Raw genomic sequence first — 19486 nt, forward strand, 5'->3', positions numbered from 1 at the left:
CTGTCAGGAGGCACTAGGTAGATGCAGGAAGCCATCATTCCCAGTAGGCGCATTGACTTTTGCACCGTCACCCGACGACCGGCGACGTACAAAGGTGTTTGAAACAGCATGTTTTGGACCCTCTCTTCGGAGGGGTATACTAGCCCGATGTCTATTTTAATTAGCACCCCCAGAAATTGCTTCTCTTGGCTGGGACTAGACTTGACTTCTCGTTTATGGAGAAGCCCAATTGGAACAGCCGATTGTTTGCTGTGTGTTTTGAAGGCACCTCTGGGGACAATCCCCAGTAATTAGCCAGTCTATGTAAGGGTACACTGCAATGGACGGCCTTCGCAAGTGTGCAGCCACCACTTCTAGGACCTTTGTGAATACCCTGGGGGCTGATGCAATTCCGAATAGGTAGTGCTCGTTTCCCCAATTTCAAATCGGAGGTATTTTTTTGTGCGCTGGCATATGCTTTTCATGTCCAATGTTGCCATGTAATCCCTCAACTTTAATAGCAGGGTGCAGGTCTAGCACAGGGCGCATTGTTAGATTTTTTTTTTTGGAACAAGGAAGTACATTGAACGAATAACTTGATTGTGTTCCATGAAGGGCACCAGCTCGATGGATTTTTTTTTGTAACATGATTTTGGTCTCCTCCTGGAGGATGTCGAGGTGTGATGATGACATGAGTCCTACGCGAGGTGGATTGTGGCGAGGTGCTTCGAGGAACTCAAAGTATCCTTTGGCCACTATCTAAAACCCAGCGGTCTGATGTTATTCCCTCCCACTGCAGGGTGAAAAGTGATAATGTGACCCGAGAGTGGGAATGTAGTTTGGCATGTCACTTGGTGGCACAAGCTGCTCTGTCTCTGGAGGCTGCAGCCCAGCCTCGTTCTTTCCAGTTGCAAAACCCACGCTGCTGGTACCGATAGGACATCTGGACGTGTGGACTATAGATGGAGTCACCAGACATTCTTGCTCCGTCTTGGCCTGGTTTTCCTGAGCATTGCACCAGAACGTTTCAGCATGTGCCCAATGAAGGGCTTGTTGGAAATCTGACCATGGGTCTTGATGGTTTCATGCTCCTACTTTACTGTCTCCAGCTGTTCTTCGACAGCTTTGCCAAAGAGGAGACACTCCTCGATGGGCATGTTAATCAGGGCCGCCTATGTCGATGGCTTAAATCCTGAGTCTCTAAGGCAGGAATATCTTAAAAGGAGGGTTCCCATTGCAATAATTCTCCCTCAGGTGTGTGCAGAGTCCAAGATATTCATCACAATGTTTTGGGAGAACCGTTTTCCCTTGGTGGCAACCTTAAGAATGTGGGGTCGTGCTGATTCCAGTACGGAGTCCAGATGTCGTGCAATCGCATCCAACTGGGTGCTGCTGTAGCTGGCAAGGTGGTGGTGTCTGCTATTCTGTTATGGTGCACAGCAGAGGTTGCGATATGCTTAACCAGCGTGTACAATTTCTTGCACTCCTTTTTAGGAGGCGCCGCGGAAGTTGAGAGTGGAACACCAGCTCTCTTCCTTGTAGTGGTGACCACCAGAGAGTCCGGCTTAACGTGGTCCTTAATGTAGAGGTGATCTGAAGGAGAGGGCCTGAAAGACTTTTCCACCTGCGGGTTGAACATTCTACTAAGGGACGGGGTAGACAGTGATGAGACTCCAGAAGAATTCTAGCTTGGCCAACAGGTTTCTTCACGTTGAGAATATCCTCTACGACATCAGTCCCTGCTGGGCTGGATTCGTCCGTGTATATGCCATAATGGTGAGCAGGTGTTTTTAGCAGCTCCTTGTAGAGAGCCTGGTCCGCAATGGGAGACGAGTGACCGCCCTCAACTACAGAGGGGTCAACATGGTCGACAAAGAGGAGGTCTGGGTCACCCCGGTCCTGCAATTAGGCATCACCATCCTGACCATGGTCACCTTCATCATCTGCACACATGTCCTGGTCAGCTTGTGTGGCCTGCATGTCACCGTATAGAGAACCTTGTGAGAGCTCCCTGAGCGGTAAGCCTGGGGAAGGAATAGAGGGTGCCACTGACACTGGGGAAGGTGTATGCGGCTGCTCAGAAGGCTATGAAGGGGTGGGCAGCTTGCTCAAAGAATGACATTTTCCCCATGGTGTCCTCAAACTGACTGGATCTAGGGGGTAGCAGACAGGATTGAGCTTGGTGTCAAAGGAGTGAACTTTGGCACGGGAGGTGCCTCTGCCAGACAAGGAGCTTTGGTTGTGTCCTTTGCACGCCTAGAAACACTGGTGTACAGGCACGTTATAAATACCATACATCTTTGGGCTCTCCTTAGGGCGCTGTTAAGGGTGGAATCCAGAGGTGAGGATTCTTACGTCTCCAGAGGTCAGAGGAGCTTGTTGAACGTGAGCACAGAGCTCCTCATGGTGTTTTTCTGAGTGTGTGATTGGTCTCCGACTCAGCCATCGAGCGGTGTTTAGGCGCACCCTTTGCCGGACTGTGTGCATGATTGCCATGTAGTTAACGTGTAGGCGTAACCACAGCAGGTGCGGTCGGTGGGCCAAGAGGCGCAAACCGATGATGCGTGGCCTTCAGTCAGCGGACGGCTTGGGTGTAGGTGCTTATGGAAAGAGGTGTGTGCGCTGGCATCGGCAGAGGCCTTCATCATAGCAGCACACAGTGACTGCCTTTCTAGACTGGTAACAGGCTTGTGGGAACTAGACAGTTCTGCAGTAGTGTCTTGAGATCAAAATCAGAATCTCGGCTGCCTCGGAATTTGTGGTCTGACTCGAAGATCCCGGTGGCAGTGACTGCTGACATGGCGTATGCCACATACCTATTGGTTCTGCGCTCCTTCAGGGTCTTGGGCCTAAAGAGCTTGCATGCAGCACAACAAGGTTTGAGATGGTCACGTGGAAGGCAGTGGTTACAAACGGTCTACCCACTGGAATTTCCTGTTGCACTTAGGGCAAAACTTAAAAGCGAGTGCGCTCCATAATTGAAGGCAGACAGAGGCAGCAAGACGAAGGTAGTAGGGGCAGGAAATGAGGTATGCATTCTCTGAAGACAGGATCAGTCTTCCCACTCTCCATACTTGTTAGGCCGAAACCCGTTGTTGGCGCAGACGTCAGGCTCGAAAGCCTGAATCAGCTGTCGAGAAGCTCCAGGTATCAGCCATCAAATTATTGAGAACACAAACGACAAGAACCATTTTGAAGAATTTGATCTCTTAAGTAGCGTACAGCCATGGCATTCCCACTACATGTCGGACTATGCAAAATGATATATATATATATATATATATATATATATCATACATTACTCACCGTAATCGTATTTGCTAGTGGAAGCTGCAGAGTATTTGTTTTTCGAAACTCGAAAATGGGCGTCGACACAGGGCATGCCAGTAATACTATCCCTAGTGTGACGTCCACTGTACCCATGATCCCTCACACGTGTAGGACCCTCAGATTGGATTTTTTCTGACATGAGGTAGCATGAGGAGAAGCGCGAGTACAGAAGATCCAAGCAGATATAAAGAAAGGTAAGACTACAAGCATCCATGCGCCTTCTCTCAGAGGGGAGGAAGGGTGGTCACATGTGGGGGTCATGGGGGGCCCATGAGTTTAGATAGCACCACGTTAAGGTCCCATCCTGGTGGTGGGTTAGAAATAGGAGGGTGAAGTCTCTTTACTCCTTCTATGAAGGCTTTAACTACTGGTACTTTCCACCACAACACCTTGTTATGGGAAGTGGTGTATGTCGACAGGGCTGCCGGGTGTACCTACAGTGAGTTAAAGACGAGTCCTGCATCCAGCAGGTGAAGCATGTATGTAACAATAGTGGAAGGAATGCAATCAACTGGGTTGATTTGTTTATTCTGGCACCAGACAACGAATCTCTTCCACTTGTCAAAGTAGCAGTGCCTCGTGTTTGGCTTCCTAGATTCTTTTAGGATGTCCATACACCTCTGTGGTAAATTGAGATGTCCAAACTATGACCTCAGGAGCCATGCTGCCAGGTTCATTGAGTTGGGTTGAGGATGCACTGTTTGACCTTGGTGCTGGGACAGTAGGTTGTACCAGGCCGGAAGTTTGAGCGGTTCGCACACGGCTAATCTGCGTAAGTGTGGGAACCACGGTTGTCTCGCCCACATGGGAGCAACCAGGACGAGCGTCATCGACACTCTGTTCATCTTGTTGACCACCTTCCTGATGATAGGAGTTGGTGGAAAAGCATACGCAAACATTCCTGACCAGTTCATCCACAGGGCGTTCCCCTGGGAGTCTGGTTGGTGGAACCTGGATGCATATCCTGGGCATTGTCTGTTTTCGCTTGTGGCGAATAGTCTACAGTGGGGAAACCCCACTGAGAAGATATCTTCTACGACTTCTCTGAAGACACCATTCGTGTTCCTCTGGGGTCTCTGCTTAGAGCATCCGCTAGAGAATTGAGATCCCCTGGAACATGTTGCGATGACAGGAAGATGTTCCGTCTGAGTGCCCATATTCACATTTTCTGGGCAAGATTGGACAGATTTGGCAAACGAGTCCCCCCTTGCTTGTTCAGGTAAAACATGGCTATAGTGCTGTCCGTCCGGATCTGCACTGACAGATTTAGCAGGTAGGGCTCGAACGCTTGAAACGCTCTGAATACTGCCAGAAGCTATAGCTGGTTGATGTTATTCTTGGCCACTGAGTGAGACCAGAGACCCTGAGCTGTGTGGTGGAGATGGTGAGCTCCCCCACCCTATGAGGCATGCATCGGTTGTGACTACCGCCTGTATCTCGGGATTGTAAAAGGGTTTCCCCTTGGACATTTTCTCTTGTACACCAGTTTAAGCTTTGTACAAGTGTTGGCGAAACGACCACTAGATCGTCCCACTGACCACTTGCCTGAGACCACTGTTTCGCCAACCATTCCTGCATGGGACGCAGGCACGCGTGGGGGATCAGGTAATTACATGACGCCATCATGCCCAGCAACCGCATTGCTTTGCGTACCGTTATCTGGCGACCGGACTGATATTGCGGAATTTGCAGTAGTATATTCCGAATTCTTTCCTCGGAAGGAAAGGTGACTAGGATAGCTCCTAGGAACTGTTTGGAGGTGCTTGGCACCAGACTTGACTTTTTCTGGTTTATTGAGAAGCCCAATTCGAAGAGGAGGTCGATTGTCCTTTGAATGTTTTTTCTGCAAATTACTGGGGTCTCCCCCATGATGAGCCAGTCATCCAGGTAAGGGTACACCGGGATTGCCTCCCTGCGTAGGTGTGCTGCCGCCACCGCCAGTACCTTGGTGAATACCCTTGGAGCTGAAGCTATCCCGAAGGGCAGTACCTTGAACTGGTAGTGCCGACTGTCCACCTTGAAGCATAAGTACTTTCTGTGCGCTGGGAACATGGAAATATGAAAATAGCCATCTTTCATGTCCAATGTTGCCATGTAATCTCCCTTTTTTTTAGGAGGGGGATTACCTCTTGGAGAGTAGTCATGCGAAATTTTTGGGGCTTGACATACTTGTTTGCAGGCCGTAAGTCCAATACTGAGCGCATTGTCAAATCTTTTTTTGGCACAAGGAAGTAAGTTGAATAAATACCCTTGTTTACCTGGTGTCCCGGGACGAGTTCTATCGCGTCCTTTGCTAGCAAATTGACAATCTCCTCGAGGAGGATCTTCTGGTGTTCCAAAGAATGTATTCTTTGTCGTGGAGGATGGTTCCGGGGACGCTCTAACAGTTCTATGCAGTACCCTGCGGATACTGTGGACAGCACCTATCTGTCGGATGTGATCCCTTCCCAAACTTGGGTGAAGTTGGAAATGCGTCCCCCCTACTGGGGTTGCGTGAGAAGGGACCCTGAACGGAGCGTCACTGTTTTGGTGGAGGCGTGCCTCCAGTAACCAGAATCAGTAAAGGTGTGAATAGAGCTCCAAGTAGCTGCTTTGCAAATGGTGTCAAGGGGTACATTTGCAATGAAAGCCAGGGTGGCCCCAATGCCTCTTGTAGAGTGGGCTCTTGACGTGAAAGGCAGAGTTTTTCCAGAAGAACAAGTTACTTACCAACTGGTAACGTTCTTTCGATTGCATGTTCCTCCAACGTATTCCTCATCTTAGATGTATTCCATCCGGCTTTGCTGCTCTTCGGAAATTCTTTCGGCAAATGGCGCCGTGCGTCGTCGTCGAGTCGATGGTCCCTCGAAGGCCTCCGTCGAGGGTGACGTCATCGGGTGTGTAAGTAGCACACGCAGCGCCCGTTCGCCTCAGTTCAGTTTTTCCCCTTTTTATCTTTGATCTTGTACTGTGTAGATTGTGCCGGCAGACAGGTATGAGCCTTGCAAGATTTGAGAGGCAAATAACCCGGAAAAATCTACAGAGCGGTAGGCTGGGAGGGCGATGAGGAATATGTTGGAGGAACATCCAATCGAAAGAACGTTACCAGTTGGTAAGTAACTTGTTCGAGTGGATTGTGTCCTCCAACGTATTCCTCATCTTAGATAGATTCCCAAAGCAGTATGGACAATTCCTCTGGAGGAGGGGGTAGATTTTTCGATACTCTTAGATGGCCGAGTATAGTACTGCTTTTCCAAAAGTTAGCTCCCTAGACTGGGAAGCATCCAGGTTATAGAATTTTGAGAAGGTGTGTAGCGAAGACCAAGTTGCTGCTTCACAAATGGATCTTATTGGAACACCTCTTTGAAGGGCCGTGGAGGAGGCGATGCCTCTGATGGAATGAGCCCTTAACCCTTCCGGAGGGTCTTTTTGAGCTAGTCTGTAGCATTCTGAAATGCAAAGCAGAATCCAGTGTGAAATTGTTTGTTTTGTCACCGATTGACCCAGTTTCCTTCCTGTGTAATCTATAAACAGCTGGTTGTCCACTCCAAGTCTGGAACGTCTAGAGATGTAAAAGCTTAAAGCTCTTTTCGGATCCAACCTGTGTAATCTTTCCTCCTCCTTCGAAGGATGGGGTGGAGGATAGAATGCGGGTAAGACAATTTTCTGACTTAAATGAAAATCAGATATTACTTTCGGTAAAAATGATGGTTTTACCCTCAACACAACTCTGTCCTTATAGAACACAGTATAGGGTGGCCCAGAAGACAGTGCCTGCAATTCGCTCACTCTTCTTGCTGATGTTAGAGCAACCAAGAAAGCCGTTTTCAACGTTAGTAATCTTAATGGACACGTGTGCATAGGCTCAAAAGGAGCACACATTAAGAATTTTAGGACTAAATTTAGATCCCAGATCAGTACTTGAAATGGGTGAGGAGGAAACACATTAGTGAGTCCTTTTAAGAATTGTATTATCAAAGGAATTTTGAAGTAGGAGCATTCTTCCGATGAGCGCTTAAAAATGGAAAGCGCCGCAAGGTAACCCTTTATTGTTCCGATATTCAAACCTCTATGTGCTAGGGTCAGAAGGAAAGATAATATTTCCGGAATAGAACATAGAAAAGGATCGACATTCTTTTCTCTGCACCAGTTGCAAAACATTTTCCAACGGCAACGGTATAGAGACTTTGTTGCTGGCCTTCTTGCCGAAAGCAACACCTCCATAACGTCATCTGGAAGGTTCCAATCCCTGTATCTCAGCCTTTCAGATACCAAGCATCAAGGTTGAGCGTTTTGACCTCTGGATGGAGAACCTGACCCTCCATTTGAGAGAGAAGGTTCTCTCTGAGGAAGACGTACTGGAGGGCAGATGGACATGTCTAGAAGGTCCGGGTACCACGTTCTCCTGGCCCAATCCGGGGCAATTAGGATCATGCGGCTCCAAAACCTTCTCAGCCTCCTGATGACCTGAGAAATTACGGGAATCGGAGGGAACGCGTACAATAGTGGGAAATTCCACTCCACCACGAACGCGTCCCCCAGGGCTCCTCTCAGGGTAAATTCCCTTCAGCAATACCTTTCACATTTTCAGTTGCAAACAGGTCTACTTGAGGGGTTCCCCAAAGGGCGAAGATCTCTTGAATGACCTCCTGAGTCAGTTCCCATTCGTGGGATACCATGCTCTGCCTGCTCAGAGCATTTGCCGTCATATTCTCTTCCCCGGCTAGATGAATTGCCGTTAAAGAGATTCCCTCCTGAATCGCCCAATACCAGAGCTGCATTGCCTCTCTGCACAGGGGTAGTGACCCAACACCTCCTCTTTTGTTTAGGTAGTGCATGGCCACTGTGTTGTCAGTTATTATCAGGACATTCTTTCCCCGACAGTTGGCAGGAAGGCCTTCAGCGCTAGTCTGATTGCCCTCAGCTCTAAAAGGTTGATATGTAGTTTGGACTCCGATAGAGACCAACAACCGTTTATTGTCAAATCGTTGGCATGAGCTCATCACCCCAGGAGTGAGGCGTCCGTCACTACTGTGATCTCCGGCCATGGTTGCCAAAAAGGTTCTCCTTTTAGGATGTTCTCTGTACAGGTCCACCATAGAAGGTCTTGTCTGACCTTGTTCGGAATCTGAAGAAGATCCGTCATTTGACCCGAGAACTGGGACCACTGAGTCTTTAGGGCCCATGGAAGGGATCTCATCCTCAAGCGTGTCTCTGGCACCAGAAAAATGCAGGATGCCATGAGGCCGAGCAACCTTAAAAAGTCGTAAGCCTGGAGATTTTGGGCATTTTGGAATTTGGAAACCCTCTGAAGAATGTCTTGAGCCCTCGACTTGGGAGGCGAGCTCTTTCCCAAGGACGTGTAATACAACTCCTATGTACTGAAGCTGTTGGGAAGGTGTCATCTGTGACTTCTTGAAATTGAGGGAGAAGCCCAGTTTGTGGAGGAAGTGGCAGGTGACTTTCAGATGATCCAGTGCTTGCTCGGCAGAACGCGCTCTGATCAACCAATCGTCCAGGTAGGGGTAGACATGAATCCCCCCCCTCTCCTGAGGTGCGCTGCCACCACTACCATTAACTTGGTGAAGACCCTCGGGGCGGAGGTCAACCCGAATGATAGGACTCGAAACTGATAATGTGAGTCGCCAACTACGAACCTCAGGTATTTTCTGTGTTTGAGATGAATCGGCACATGAAAATAAGCATCCTGGAGGTCCAATGACACCAACCAGTCCTGAAGTTGAAGGGCCTGAAGTATCTGAGAAAGTTTAACCATCTTGAACTTGTTCTTTCTGAGGAACTTGTTCAAATTTCTTAAGTTCAAGATGGGTCTCGGTCCTCCGTCCTTTTTGGGGATCTGCCGCCATTGCAATGCACTCCCAAAGAGTGTACGAAAATTTTGCCAAGGCACATGTGGAGTTGGCAGATTTTAATGCCATGCTCCCGGCTGAAAATACCTTTCGTGCCCAACCATCCACACGCTTATCGTCCCTATCTGGAGGGAGAGACGGGTATGCAAGTTTGTTAGAAGCTGTGCCTGCCTGTATGACCAGACTCTCAGGAGTTGGGTGTTTGGACATATAGCAGGGGTAGCTACTGGCTGGGTGGTATTTTGAGGTGAGGGATTTATTTACTGGAGGAATAGAATCTGGAGTTTCCCCAATTTTTGGCCACCCTATTTTGCAGGGCTACATGAAAGGGTAGTACTGGGTCTTCGGTGGGACCATGGTCCAATATATCTGTTAAATCATCCTGGATGAATTGGGCTGATGGTCTAGCCCATCCTAAGTAATCTACTACCTTTGTCATTAATTGACGGTATGATGGACTGGCATGCTCTCCTGGTTCTGGTCTGCCAAAGTCGTTTTCAGGAGATGTGTCAATGCCACTTGCATTGTGTAATGATTCCACCAAGTCCCTCATTCTGCTTTCTTCTGAAATCAAGCATTCTGGGACATTTGGGGGGCCATATTCCAGCCCAAAAGGTACATTCTCCTCATCAGATCTCTCCTGTTCCTCAAAAATTGAGGTCAGGGATTTGAAAAACTCCTTTGTGGGGAGAGGTTTGAAAACCTTCTCTGGGAAAGGAGGAGGAAGTCTAGTACCTGGCTCTGAGGACAATACAGGTTTTGTAACCTTATCTTTCTCTTTTTCTGGCTTCCCTGGCTTGGCTGGAGGCCTTTGGCGCCGAGGGTTTCTATGTCGATAACTGCGTCAACGACAATGTGGTCTTCGACAGGGTCTGCTTCGAGGGCATCAAGGCGACCTTCGAAGATTTTCCCTTCGAGGTATGATGGGTCTCGGACGGCATCGATGACCTTGAGCGGTCGACTCAAGCGTTTTCCTCTCGACATTCTGGAAGGTTCCCTATCCTTCCTTTTTCGATCACCCGGGCTCGAGGGCGCGCGAGTGTCGGAGCGATGACGTTCCCGGCCGGCTTCCGAAGAAGGCACGGACCGAGGCTTCGCTTTTTCAAACAACTCCATCATTTTGACCCGGAATGCTTCCTACTCTTCGGCAGATTAATGTTTCGTGGGGCATTTCATCTTTTTTGGAGACTTTTCTGACGAGGTGGAGGGAGACCCGTGGCGTAGTTTCTTCGATCTTTTTAACGAAGACGAGCGATGGGAATCGCTACGGGACCTCGATCGATACCTTTCGCAGCGAGGAGAATTCTCCTCACGGGATCTCGACTCGACGCTAGAGGTTTTTTTATCAGTTTTTTGACCTACATGTAGCTTTCCTCTCCTCTCTCGCAAGGCCTTCCCCGTCATTGCCCGACACTTCGTACAGGCCTCCATGTCGTGGCCTTCTCCGAGGCACCATAAACACTCTCGATGCGGGTCTGTGATCGACATTTTTGACCCGCACGATTTGCACTTTTTGAATCCCGATTTCGGGGTCGTGGTCGGCGTCTAAGACGAGGACACATTTCGTTATTATATATTCTCACAGAACTCTAGGTGCGCCGAATGTCCGAAGCAACATATACTGTGGAAAAACGGAACTGAGGCCAATGGGTGCCGCGCATGCTACTTACACACCCGATGTCATCACCCTCGACGGAGGCCTTCGACGGACCATCGACGCACAGCGCCCTCTGCCGAAAAAATTTCCGAAGAGCAGCAAAGCTGGATGGAATACATCTAAGATGAGGAATACGTTGGAGGACACAATCCACTCGAAAGGGTGCAACACAGCTGGATACAGTTAATAATACACTTGGAGATGGCACCTTTAGAGACGCCATCTCTCTCTCTGCCTGTAGCTACAGAGACAAACAGCTGGTCTGTTTTCCTTAGCAGTCTGGTTTTGTTTACATAGTATAGGACGGCCCTACGCACATCTAGGGTGTGTAGTTTCACTTCAGCCGAGCTTTGTGGGTCTTGGAAGAAAGCCGGAAGCTCGATGGACTGGTTCACGTGGAATTTAGAAATAAACTTAGGTGAGAACCTAGGGTGTGTACATAAAACCAATTTATCTTTATGAACCATAAAGGAAGGGTCCTGCACTGACAGAGCCTGAATTTCACTGACCCTTCTTATAGATGTAATAGCTACTATGAAGGCCGTCTTATAAGTCAGGTGTTTGATACTGCTTTTATGCATGGGCTCGAATGGGGGGGCCCATGAGTTTAGCTAGCACCACATTAAGGTCCCATCCTGGTGGTGGGTTTGAAACTGGAGGGTGAAGTCTCTTTACTCCTTCCATGACTGCTTTAACTACTGGTACTTTCCACCACAACACCTTGTTATGGGAGGTGGTGTATGTTAACAGAGCCGCCAAGTGTACCTTCAGTGAATTAAAAACCAACCCTGCGTCCAGCAGGTGGAGCATGTATGTGACAATTGTGGAAGCAGTGCAATCAACTGGGTTGATTTGCTTACTCTGGCACCAGATTACATATCTTTTCCATTTGTCAAAGTAGCAGTGCCTCGTGTTTGGTTTCCTAGATTCTTTTAGGATGTCCATACATCTATGCAGTAAATTGAGATGTCAGAACTCTATGACCTCAGGAGCCATGCTGCCAGGTTCATAGAGTTGGGTTGAGGATGCACTTTCTGGGCTTGGTGCTGGGACAGTAGGTTGTACCAGCCCGGGAGGTTGATGGGCTTGCACACCGCCAGTCTGCGCAAGTGTGGGAACCACAGTTGTCTTGCCCACATGGGAGCAACTAGGACGAGCGTCATCGATTCTCTGTTCATCTTGTTGACCACCTTCCGAATGAGGAGTTGGTGGAAAAGCATCCGCAAACATCCCTGACCAGTTCATCCACAGGGCGTTCCCCTGGGAATCTGGTTGGGGGAACCTGGATGTGAATTCTGGGCACTGTGTTTTCGCTTGTGGCAAATAGGTCTATAGTGGGGAAACCCCACTGAGAGAAGATATCTTCTACGACTTCTCTGTGTAGACACCATTCGTGTTCCTCTGGGAGGGGGTCTCTGCTCAAGGCGTCCGCCAGAGAATTGCGATCCCCTGGAACATGTTGCGATGACAGGAAGATGTTCCGTCTGAGTGCCCATATCCAAATTTTCTGGGCAAGTTTGGACAGATTTGGTGAATGAGTCCTCCCTGCTTGTTCAGGTAAAACATGGCTGTAGTGCTGTCTGTCTGGATCTGCACTGACAGGTTCCACAGGTAGCGCTCTGAATACTGCCAGAAGCTTTAGCATGTTGATATGATTCTTGGCCACTGAGTGAGACCAGAGACCCTGAGCTGTGTGGTGGTGATGGTGAGCTCCCCACCCTGACAGGCATGCGTCTGTAGTGACTACCGCCTGTATGTCGGGATCGTAAAAAGGGTTTCCCTTTAGACAGATTCTCTCTTGTCCACCAGTGAAGGCTTTGTACAAGTGTTGGCGAAACGACCACTAGATCGACCCACTGACCACTTGCCTGAGACCACTGTTTCGCCAACCATTCCTGCATGGGACGCAGGCGCGTGTGGGGGACCAGGTAAAGACATGACGCCATCATGCCCAGCAAACGCATTGCTTTGCGTACCGTTATCTGGCGACCGGCCTGATATTGCAGAATTTGCATCAGTATATTCCGAATTCTTTCCTCTGATGGAAAGGCCAACCCCTCTTGAGGGTTTAGGACAGCTCCTAGGAACTGTTTGGAGGTGCTTGGCACCAGACTTGACTTTTTTTCATTTATGGAGAAACCTAATTCGAAGAGGAGGTCGATCGTCCTTTGAATGTTTGTTCTGCAAATTACTGGGGTCTCCCCGTGATGATCCAGTCGTCTAGGTAAGGGTACACTGGTATTGCCTCCCTGCGTAGGTGTGCCGCCGCCGCCACCGCAGTACCTTCGTGAATACCCTTGGAGCCGAGGCTATTCCGAAGAGGAGTACCTTGAACTGGTAGTGCCGACTGTCCACCTTGAAGCACAAGTACTTTCTGTGCGCTGGGAACATGGAAATATGAAAATAGGAATCTTTCATGTCCAATGTTGCCATGTAATCCCCTTTTTTAGGAGGGGGATTACCTCTTGGAGAGTAGTCATGCGAAATTTTTGGGGCTTGACATACTTGTTTGCAGGCCGTAAGTCCAATACTGGGCGCATTGTCAAATCTTTTTTTGGCACAAGGAAGTAAGTTGAATAAATACCCTTGTTTACCTGGTGTCCCGGGACCAGTTCTATCGCGTCCTTTGCTAGCAGATTGACAATCTCCTCGAGGAGGATCTTCTGCTGGTCCAAAGAATGTATTTTTTGTCGTGGAGGATGGCTTCGGGGATGCTCTAACAGTTCTATGCAGTACCCTGCGGATACTGTGAACAGCACCCATCTGTCTGATGTGATCCCTTCCCAAGCTTGGGTGAAGTTGGAAATGCGTCCCCCTACTGGGGATGTGTGAGAAGGGACCCTGAACGGAACGTCACTGTTTTGGTGGAGGCGTGCCGCCGCCTCTTCTACTGGGGCTGCCTCTACCTTTACCACGTCCTATTTTATTACCCCTGCCATAACCCTGGGTAGACTGCTGGTTGTTATTGTTCCATGGTGTACTCTGCCCCTGGGAATAGTTCGATCCTCTCTGGGAATTTTGTCCGCGTGGGCGACGAAAATTGCCATTCCCTCTCTGATTAGGGGGTTTATTGGTTAGTTGGCCTAGGGATTTGAGTGTCTCATCCTTGTCTTTGTCGTTTGTCAGCGCGTCCTCGATCGCCTTTCCAAACAATAGGTCCGGCTCCATCTATCAATGATGCTTGGGTTTCGGCTTTGAACCCAGACTGTCGCAACTAAGCATGCCTTTTGATAACAGTACCTTCTGCTATCAATCTGCTGGCGTTATCCGCGGCATCAAAGGTTGCTTTTAATATGCAACCGGACACGGCTCTCCCTTCCGCCGAAACTCGTGCCAACTGGCTTTTTAAGGGTTCTGGGGCTGAATCTATGAGTGCCTCAACTTCTTCCCACTGGTGGCAGTTGTAACTCGCCAGCAGGGTGGAGTTGGCAATCCTTGCCTGGTAGGCAGAAGTGGAGGCTACTTTCCTGCCCAAGCCATAAATCTTTTGCTCTCCTTGTTGGGAGGAGCTTCGGATGACAAGGGTGTTCCCGCCCTCTTACGGGTGTTTGTAACTACCAGGGAGTCCGGTTTCAGATGCCCTCTTATGTACAGTGGGTCTGTTTGGGCTGCCCTGAAAAGCTTCTCAACTCTGGGCTTTACCGCCCTAGTGAGATGGGGATTAACAAGGGAAGGGTCTATCCTCCTTTGTATAGACTTAAGGATAGGGATGGCCTGGGCAACAGGTCTCCTTTCTCCCACTAACTCCTCGGCAAAATCCTTCTCTTCCTGTGCAACCTGGGTGTCAATGTGTAAGTGTTCTGCCGCTCTGGACAGCACTTCATTCAAAAGAGGCTGGTTATCGACAGGGGAGTCGGTAAACGGGGGTTCTTTATCTACGGGGGAATCTAGCTTGTAGGTTTCTGGGTTGTCCTCCTCCGCCTCCTCTTGGTCCTAGTCATCCCCATAGTAGCCTGTCCCAGTTTGTTCTTCCAACATGCCCAAATCTGGATCCTCATAAAGGGATGGATCTCCCTGATAATGAGAATAGGGCTGTATACTGAAGGGGTCTGAAGTAGGAGCTTCGACCCGGGACTTCTTACTTGGGGGAATCGGATCCCTAGAGCCTGAGGGAGTTGACCCGTCTGGGGTAAAAGAGAGCAAGTGTTCAGGGTTTTTGCCGTAGTAATCTGCCATTGATGACATCCTGGACATTACTCTGTCTATGTCATCACAGACCACTCTTGAACTGGGAATGATTCTTTCTTGAAGGCCTTTCCCTGTCTTATCTAGACTAGACCCACTGGTTTGAACAGGGGTCTTAGGGGTAACAGAAGACTGAGACTTGTCCATCTGTTTAAGTGGGGTAGAAAGTCTTTGAGGTGTGGAAGTAGGCTGAGACTGCTTCCTCTGTTTTCCACCTTTCCCGTGTGTGGAATTGTGTTTACCCTGTTTTTCTGCCCCTCCGGAGTCCTTCGACGCCTGGCGCTGATGTTCGGGGTTAGTGTCCCTATCTCTGTGTAGTGGAGGTTGGGACTCGGGAGCAGCCGTTGCGCGGCCAGTAGACGCCGACTCGAGTGCGGACTGGGGATAGAGGTCAGCTTCGTCTTGCGACGATCGAACCTCCGTTACCTTGGGGAGCGAGGCACTTCTGGAAACAGTGGATGGTTGCCTGGAGTCATGCGGCGATCTAGATCGAGAACGCCCAGAGGACACTGAATCGGACGCTTGTGTCGCCGGGGGTCTTCCCCATAACCGCCCTGCCGGACGACCTTCCGAGGTCGGGGACTTGCACTTGGCTGTCAATTGACGCCACGTTGCCCTCGCCGTCCGAAAGCACGGCGTTGCTGCCATCACTGAAGGCGCCCTCCGCTGCCATGGCCTCTTGACACCTGGCGTGGTGTGCCCAACGCTTGATCGAACGGTCCTTGAGTGTTTTCGGTTTGAACCTACTACACGATCTGCAGTTAGACTCGGGGTCTAACTGCAGAGATTGCACGTGGTGTGCCTGTCAACCCAAGGGTACTTGCGGTTGCACTTGGGGCAAAATTGGAAAGGGGTACCCTCCATACGCATCTTGTGGCAGCGGGCTAATAAGTGTAGGAATATATAAGAATGTACCTATATACCAAAAGTGTGTAGAGTGTCCACCCCCCACTCTCCCTACTTGCAGGGCTGAGGCCAGAGGCCTTCCTAGGCCCGGGCCGAGGCCAGAGGCCTTCCGAGGTCCAAATCCGTCGTACAGCACTCTACGGCGATTCCATCTCCGTGCAGGCGTCGAGTGTGGATGTTCGTGACTCAACGTTGGGGTGGAGAAATGGGTAAATAATATTTTACCAAAAGTATGGCTAAAGCCAGGGAACTCCACGGAATGCTTGCGACCAGTATGGCGGAAAAAAACAATGTGAGGGTCCTAGACGTGTGAGGGATCATGGGTACAGTGGACGTCACACTAGGGATAGTATTACTGGCACGCCCTGTGTCGACGCCCATTTTCGAGCTTCGAAAAACAAACCAATACTCTGCAGCTTCCACTAGATGTCGGCCTATGCACAGCATGTGATCTAAGCAGATTCAACAAGCCTCAGAAATTATATATATATATATATCTCTCAAAATAAAAGGCCAGATGTATGTTTGTCCGAAGCTGTACTGCCCGCTTTGCAGGTTTTCACCGATAGATGGAGCTGTTGCCTTACGCATTCACAAATGAGACTTCAAGTTCGTCTTCCAGGCGAACCAAATGTGCATTTCAACAATAACATACATTTAGCTATAGTAAAGGCCCAAGTCAGCGATGGCACTTTACCAGCATACTTAAAAATTCATTTGATTAAGCACTAACAATTTTTTTTTTTTTTAATGTACTTTTGTATTATGTAACCATTTGTTTTAATATTTATGTATTATATAAATACGTTTCATTTAGGTTTTAAACTTTGACTTTTGTGATCTCATGTCTACTACAAATCATGTTGCTCGTGAATTGTATTACTGTGACATCCCTCAAAATTATATATTTCAGTCCAAGACCCGTAAGTGGAATCCAAGACAATAAGGAGTATATACAACAATTGGCCCCATGTACTATGTTGAACCTTCAACTGATTCTGTGAGATTTTGTTTGTGGTTACTCCTCCTCCCACGTAAAAGGAGCAAGATCGTTTACAAAAACGTTTTTTTTTCTATTTACATAACTTACGTTCAAATACTCCACATAATATATTTACACTCTGAAAATGTCTTCCTTTACGAACATTAGCCCATGGTACATGGGCTTATATGCTAGTCTTATTCCAATTTACTTTCTCCTGGATACCACAAGACAAAATTAAGCAGAATAGGAGCTCATTGTTCAGTATGATATGATTATTTATATTGCGCCTATACACAATGTGTTTCAGTAGTTAAGGTACGCAGTCATGCATGAAAGCAGACTACAGTATGCCTTTCTGGCAAGTTCTTTATTTTGCAGCCAACACCTATCTAATCTTGGAAACACTGGTGGTGTTCCCAATAAAGTGCCAGATAAAGCAATCACTTTGTTTCTGATCTCACATCACAACCAAAGGAACATATATTAGACAGTCCAAAAAATATGGCAGTAGAAATGCCCAATTCATATAAAAAATATTTTAGCGTAGTCAAAACATAATTTTGGAACACATTCGTAAAGAACAATTGTTTTCACAGATAAAAATAAAATGTCTTAATAGATTTGCCATACCTGGATGTAGTCCACTGGGTTCTTTCCTTCACCCTCTTCAGACACAAGTGCTTTGCCTTGTTCTCTTAAATATGAACTCATACACTCACACATGGTTTTTAAACCATTCGGCACTCTACTAAATAACTTGTACATGCAAGCAAGGTCTAAACGAAAAAAAAAAAAAATGATTAGATTAAGGATTTTATTTTGCAATTTATTGAAAACAGCACAACTGATTTGTAAAGCACTGGTTCACCCAGTAGTCTAAGGCGCAAAATAACAGAGGTTTAATTCCTACTCAACTCTATGGAACTCAACATCGACCCTGGAAGGACAAAGGACTGCATAGACCTGCCGTGAATGAACCTGTGACCACAAGGTTGACACCAAAGCCTGAAGTGGATTTATTAGCCCACTGAGCCAGAGATCCAGTTAACTACGTAATACTCACAAGCAATGAAAATACTAAACATACCTGAAACTCCCTTAAATATTTATATCCGAGTATTACGTTGTTAAAGAACAAGTTACTCACTGTAGTTTTATTTGCAATCCTAAATTGTATAGAGCCTGGTTCTCCTCTTACTCTTGAAGATCCTCCAAGACAACGGGATGAACTACAGCATTTTGCAATGAAAAATAATTGGAAATTAGCTGTCCTCCAACTCAAAATAGATTCCCGTTCAGTATACCACATTTATTAGACAGTGGGGAAGGTGAGAGGGTAACATCCTTGAGGGGGGGAAGTAGGCTTAGTAGCACAAGATGGTATATGGTGAGAACATTATAAATTACTCACCATAGTGACCAACTTACTCCTAGTCCATAGTCCCCTTTCCTCCATACTATATGGGCGTCCCTCACTAGGGACGGTAAACAGAACCTTTAAACCATAATAAATTGTCTTCAAATTTAAATTTAGATGCGCGTGGAGGCGTGGCCCTGGGAGCATGTGCTCCCCTGAATCCGGCAACTGGTGCCACTCCTCAATACCCTTTGATGCGTCGACAATATTAAGATTGCCTAATAACAAAGGTTTTACTACGGGGAGGATGTTGGGACGTATGGAGGAAATTGTCCTATGGACTAGGAGTACGTTAGTCACTAAGGTTAGTAATATATTTATTCCTACGTCGCATCCCCTTTCCTACATACTGTATGGGCAATGACAACTGAATGCAGCCCCAGGGAGGAGAGCTGCCTCTCTTAAGAAAATAAGTTCTTCAAAACTGCCTGGCCAAATGCTGCGTCCGACTTGGTTCTGGCATCCAAGCCTAGTGCTTGCAAAAGGCAGAGGGGGTAGCCCACGTAGCCGCCTTGCTTATAGTCTGTCATGGGACATGGCTTTGGGCAGCTACCGCTGTGGCCTTGGCTCTGATGGCGTGGAGGTTTGCTGGCAAATGCTTGTGCTGCCCCTTGTATGCCTCATTGATAGCCAAAACCATCCACCTTGCTATGGAAGCCTTGGAAGCTTGCCAGACTGGTTTTGATCCTCCAAATGTGATCAACAAGGCGTCCGATTTACGGAAGCGCATAGTCCTGTCCGGATAGAATCTTAGAGCATGCCCGACATCCAGATCATGCAATACCTTCTGAGCCTCATCCTTTGCGTCTGCAAAGAATTGGGAGTACTATCTTATTTATGTGAAAGGAGGAAAACCACTCCAGAAACGTTGTCACAGTGAAATGTTGTACAGTGCTCTGAAGCCGCCAGAGCCTGAATTTCACTGATACAGCATGCTGATATAAAGGCCCACCAGCAGAGCAGTCTTAATGGTAGGGATGTCTGCAGATGCTATGGGCTTGAATGGTTTGTGCGCCAGGCAGGGACTTTTTTATGGGAGGGCAAAAGGGGCACTTGCCCAGGGCCTCCACCTTGGAGCGGGCCCCACAAAGCTGCCTGACCTGAAGTAAGATTCCATTGTCCACCAGTCCTAAATAGCACACGTCAGGAATTTTTATGGGGTGTTGCTAAGGGTCTAA

General features: G+C 48.1%; 1 protein-coding gene across 1 annotated transcript in view; it reads right to left on the minus strand.

Moving 5' to 3' along the window:
• Positions 1-19486, minus strand: part of CUL3 (cullin 3) — a 1420631-nt gene that overhangs the window by 984614 nt on the left and 416531 nt on the right. Inside the window, exon 7 of the mRNA XM_069618172.1 lies at positions 17522-17667. Coding sequence (XP_069474273.1) covers positions 17522-17667 — 146 coding nt within the window. The remainder of the gene's footprint in view (positions 1-17521; positions 17668-19486) is intronic.

This window comes from Ambystoma mexicanum, chromosome 10 (assembly GCF_040938575.1).
Source record: "Ambystoma mexicanum isolate Mex_15411 chromosome 10, UKY_AmexF1_1, whole genome shotgun sequence".
Classification (NCBI taxonomy): Eukaryota; Metazoa; Chordata; class Amphibia; order Caudata; family Ambystomatidae; genus Ambystoma; species Ambystoma mexicanum.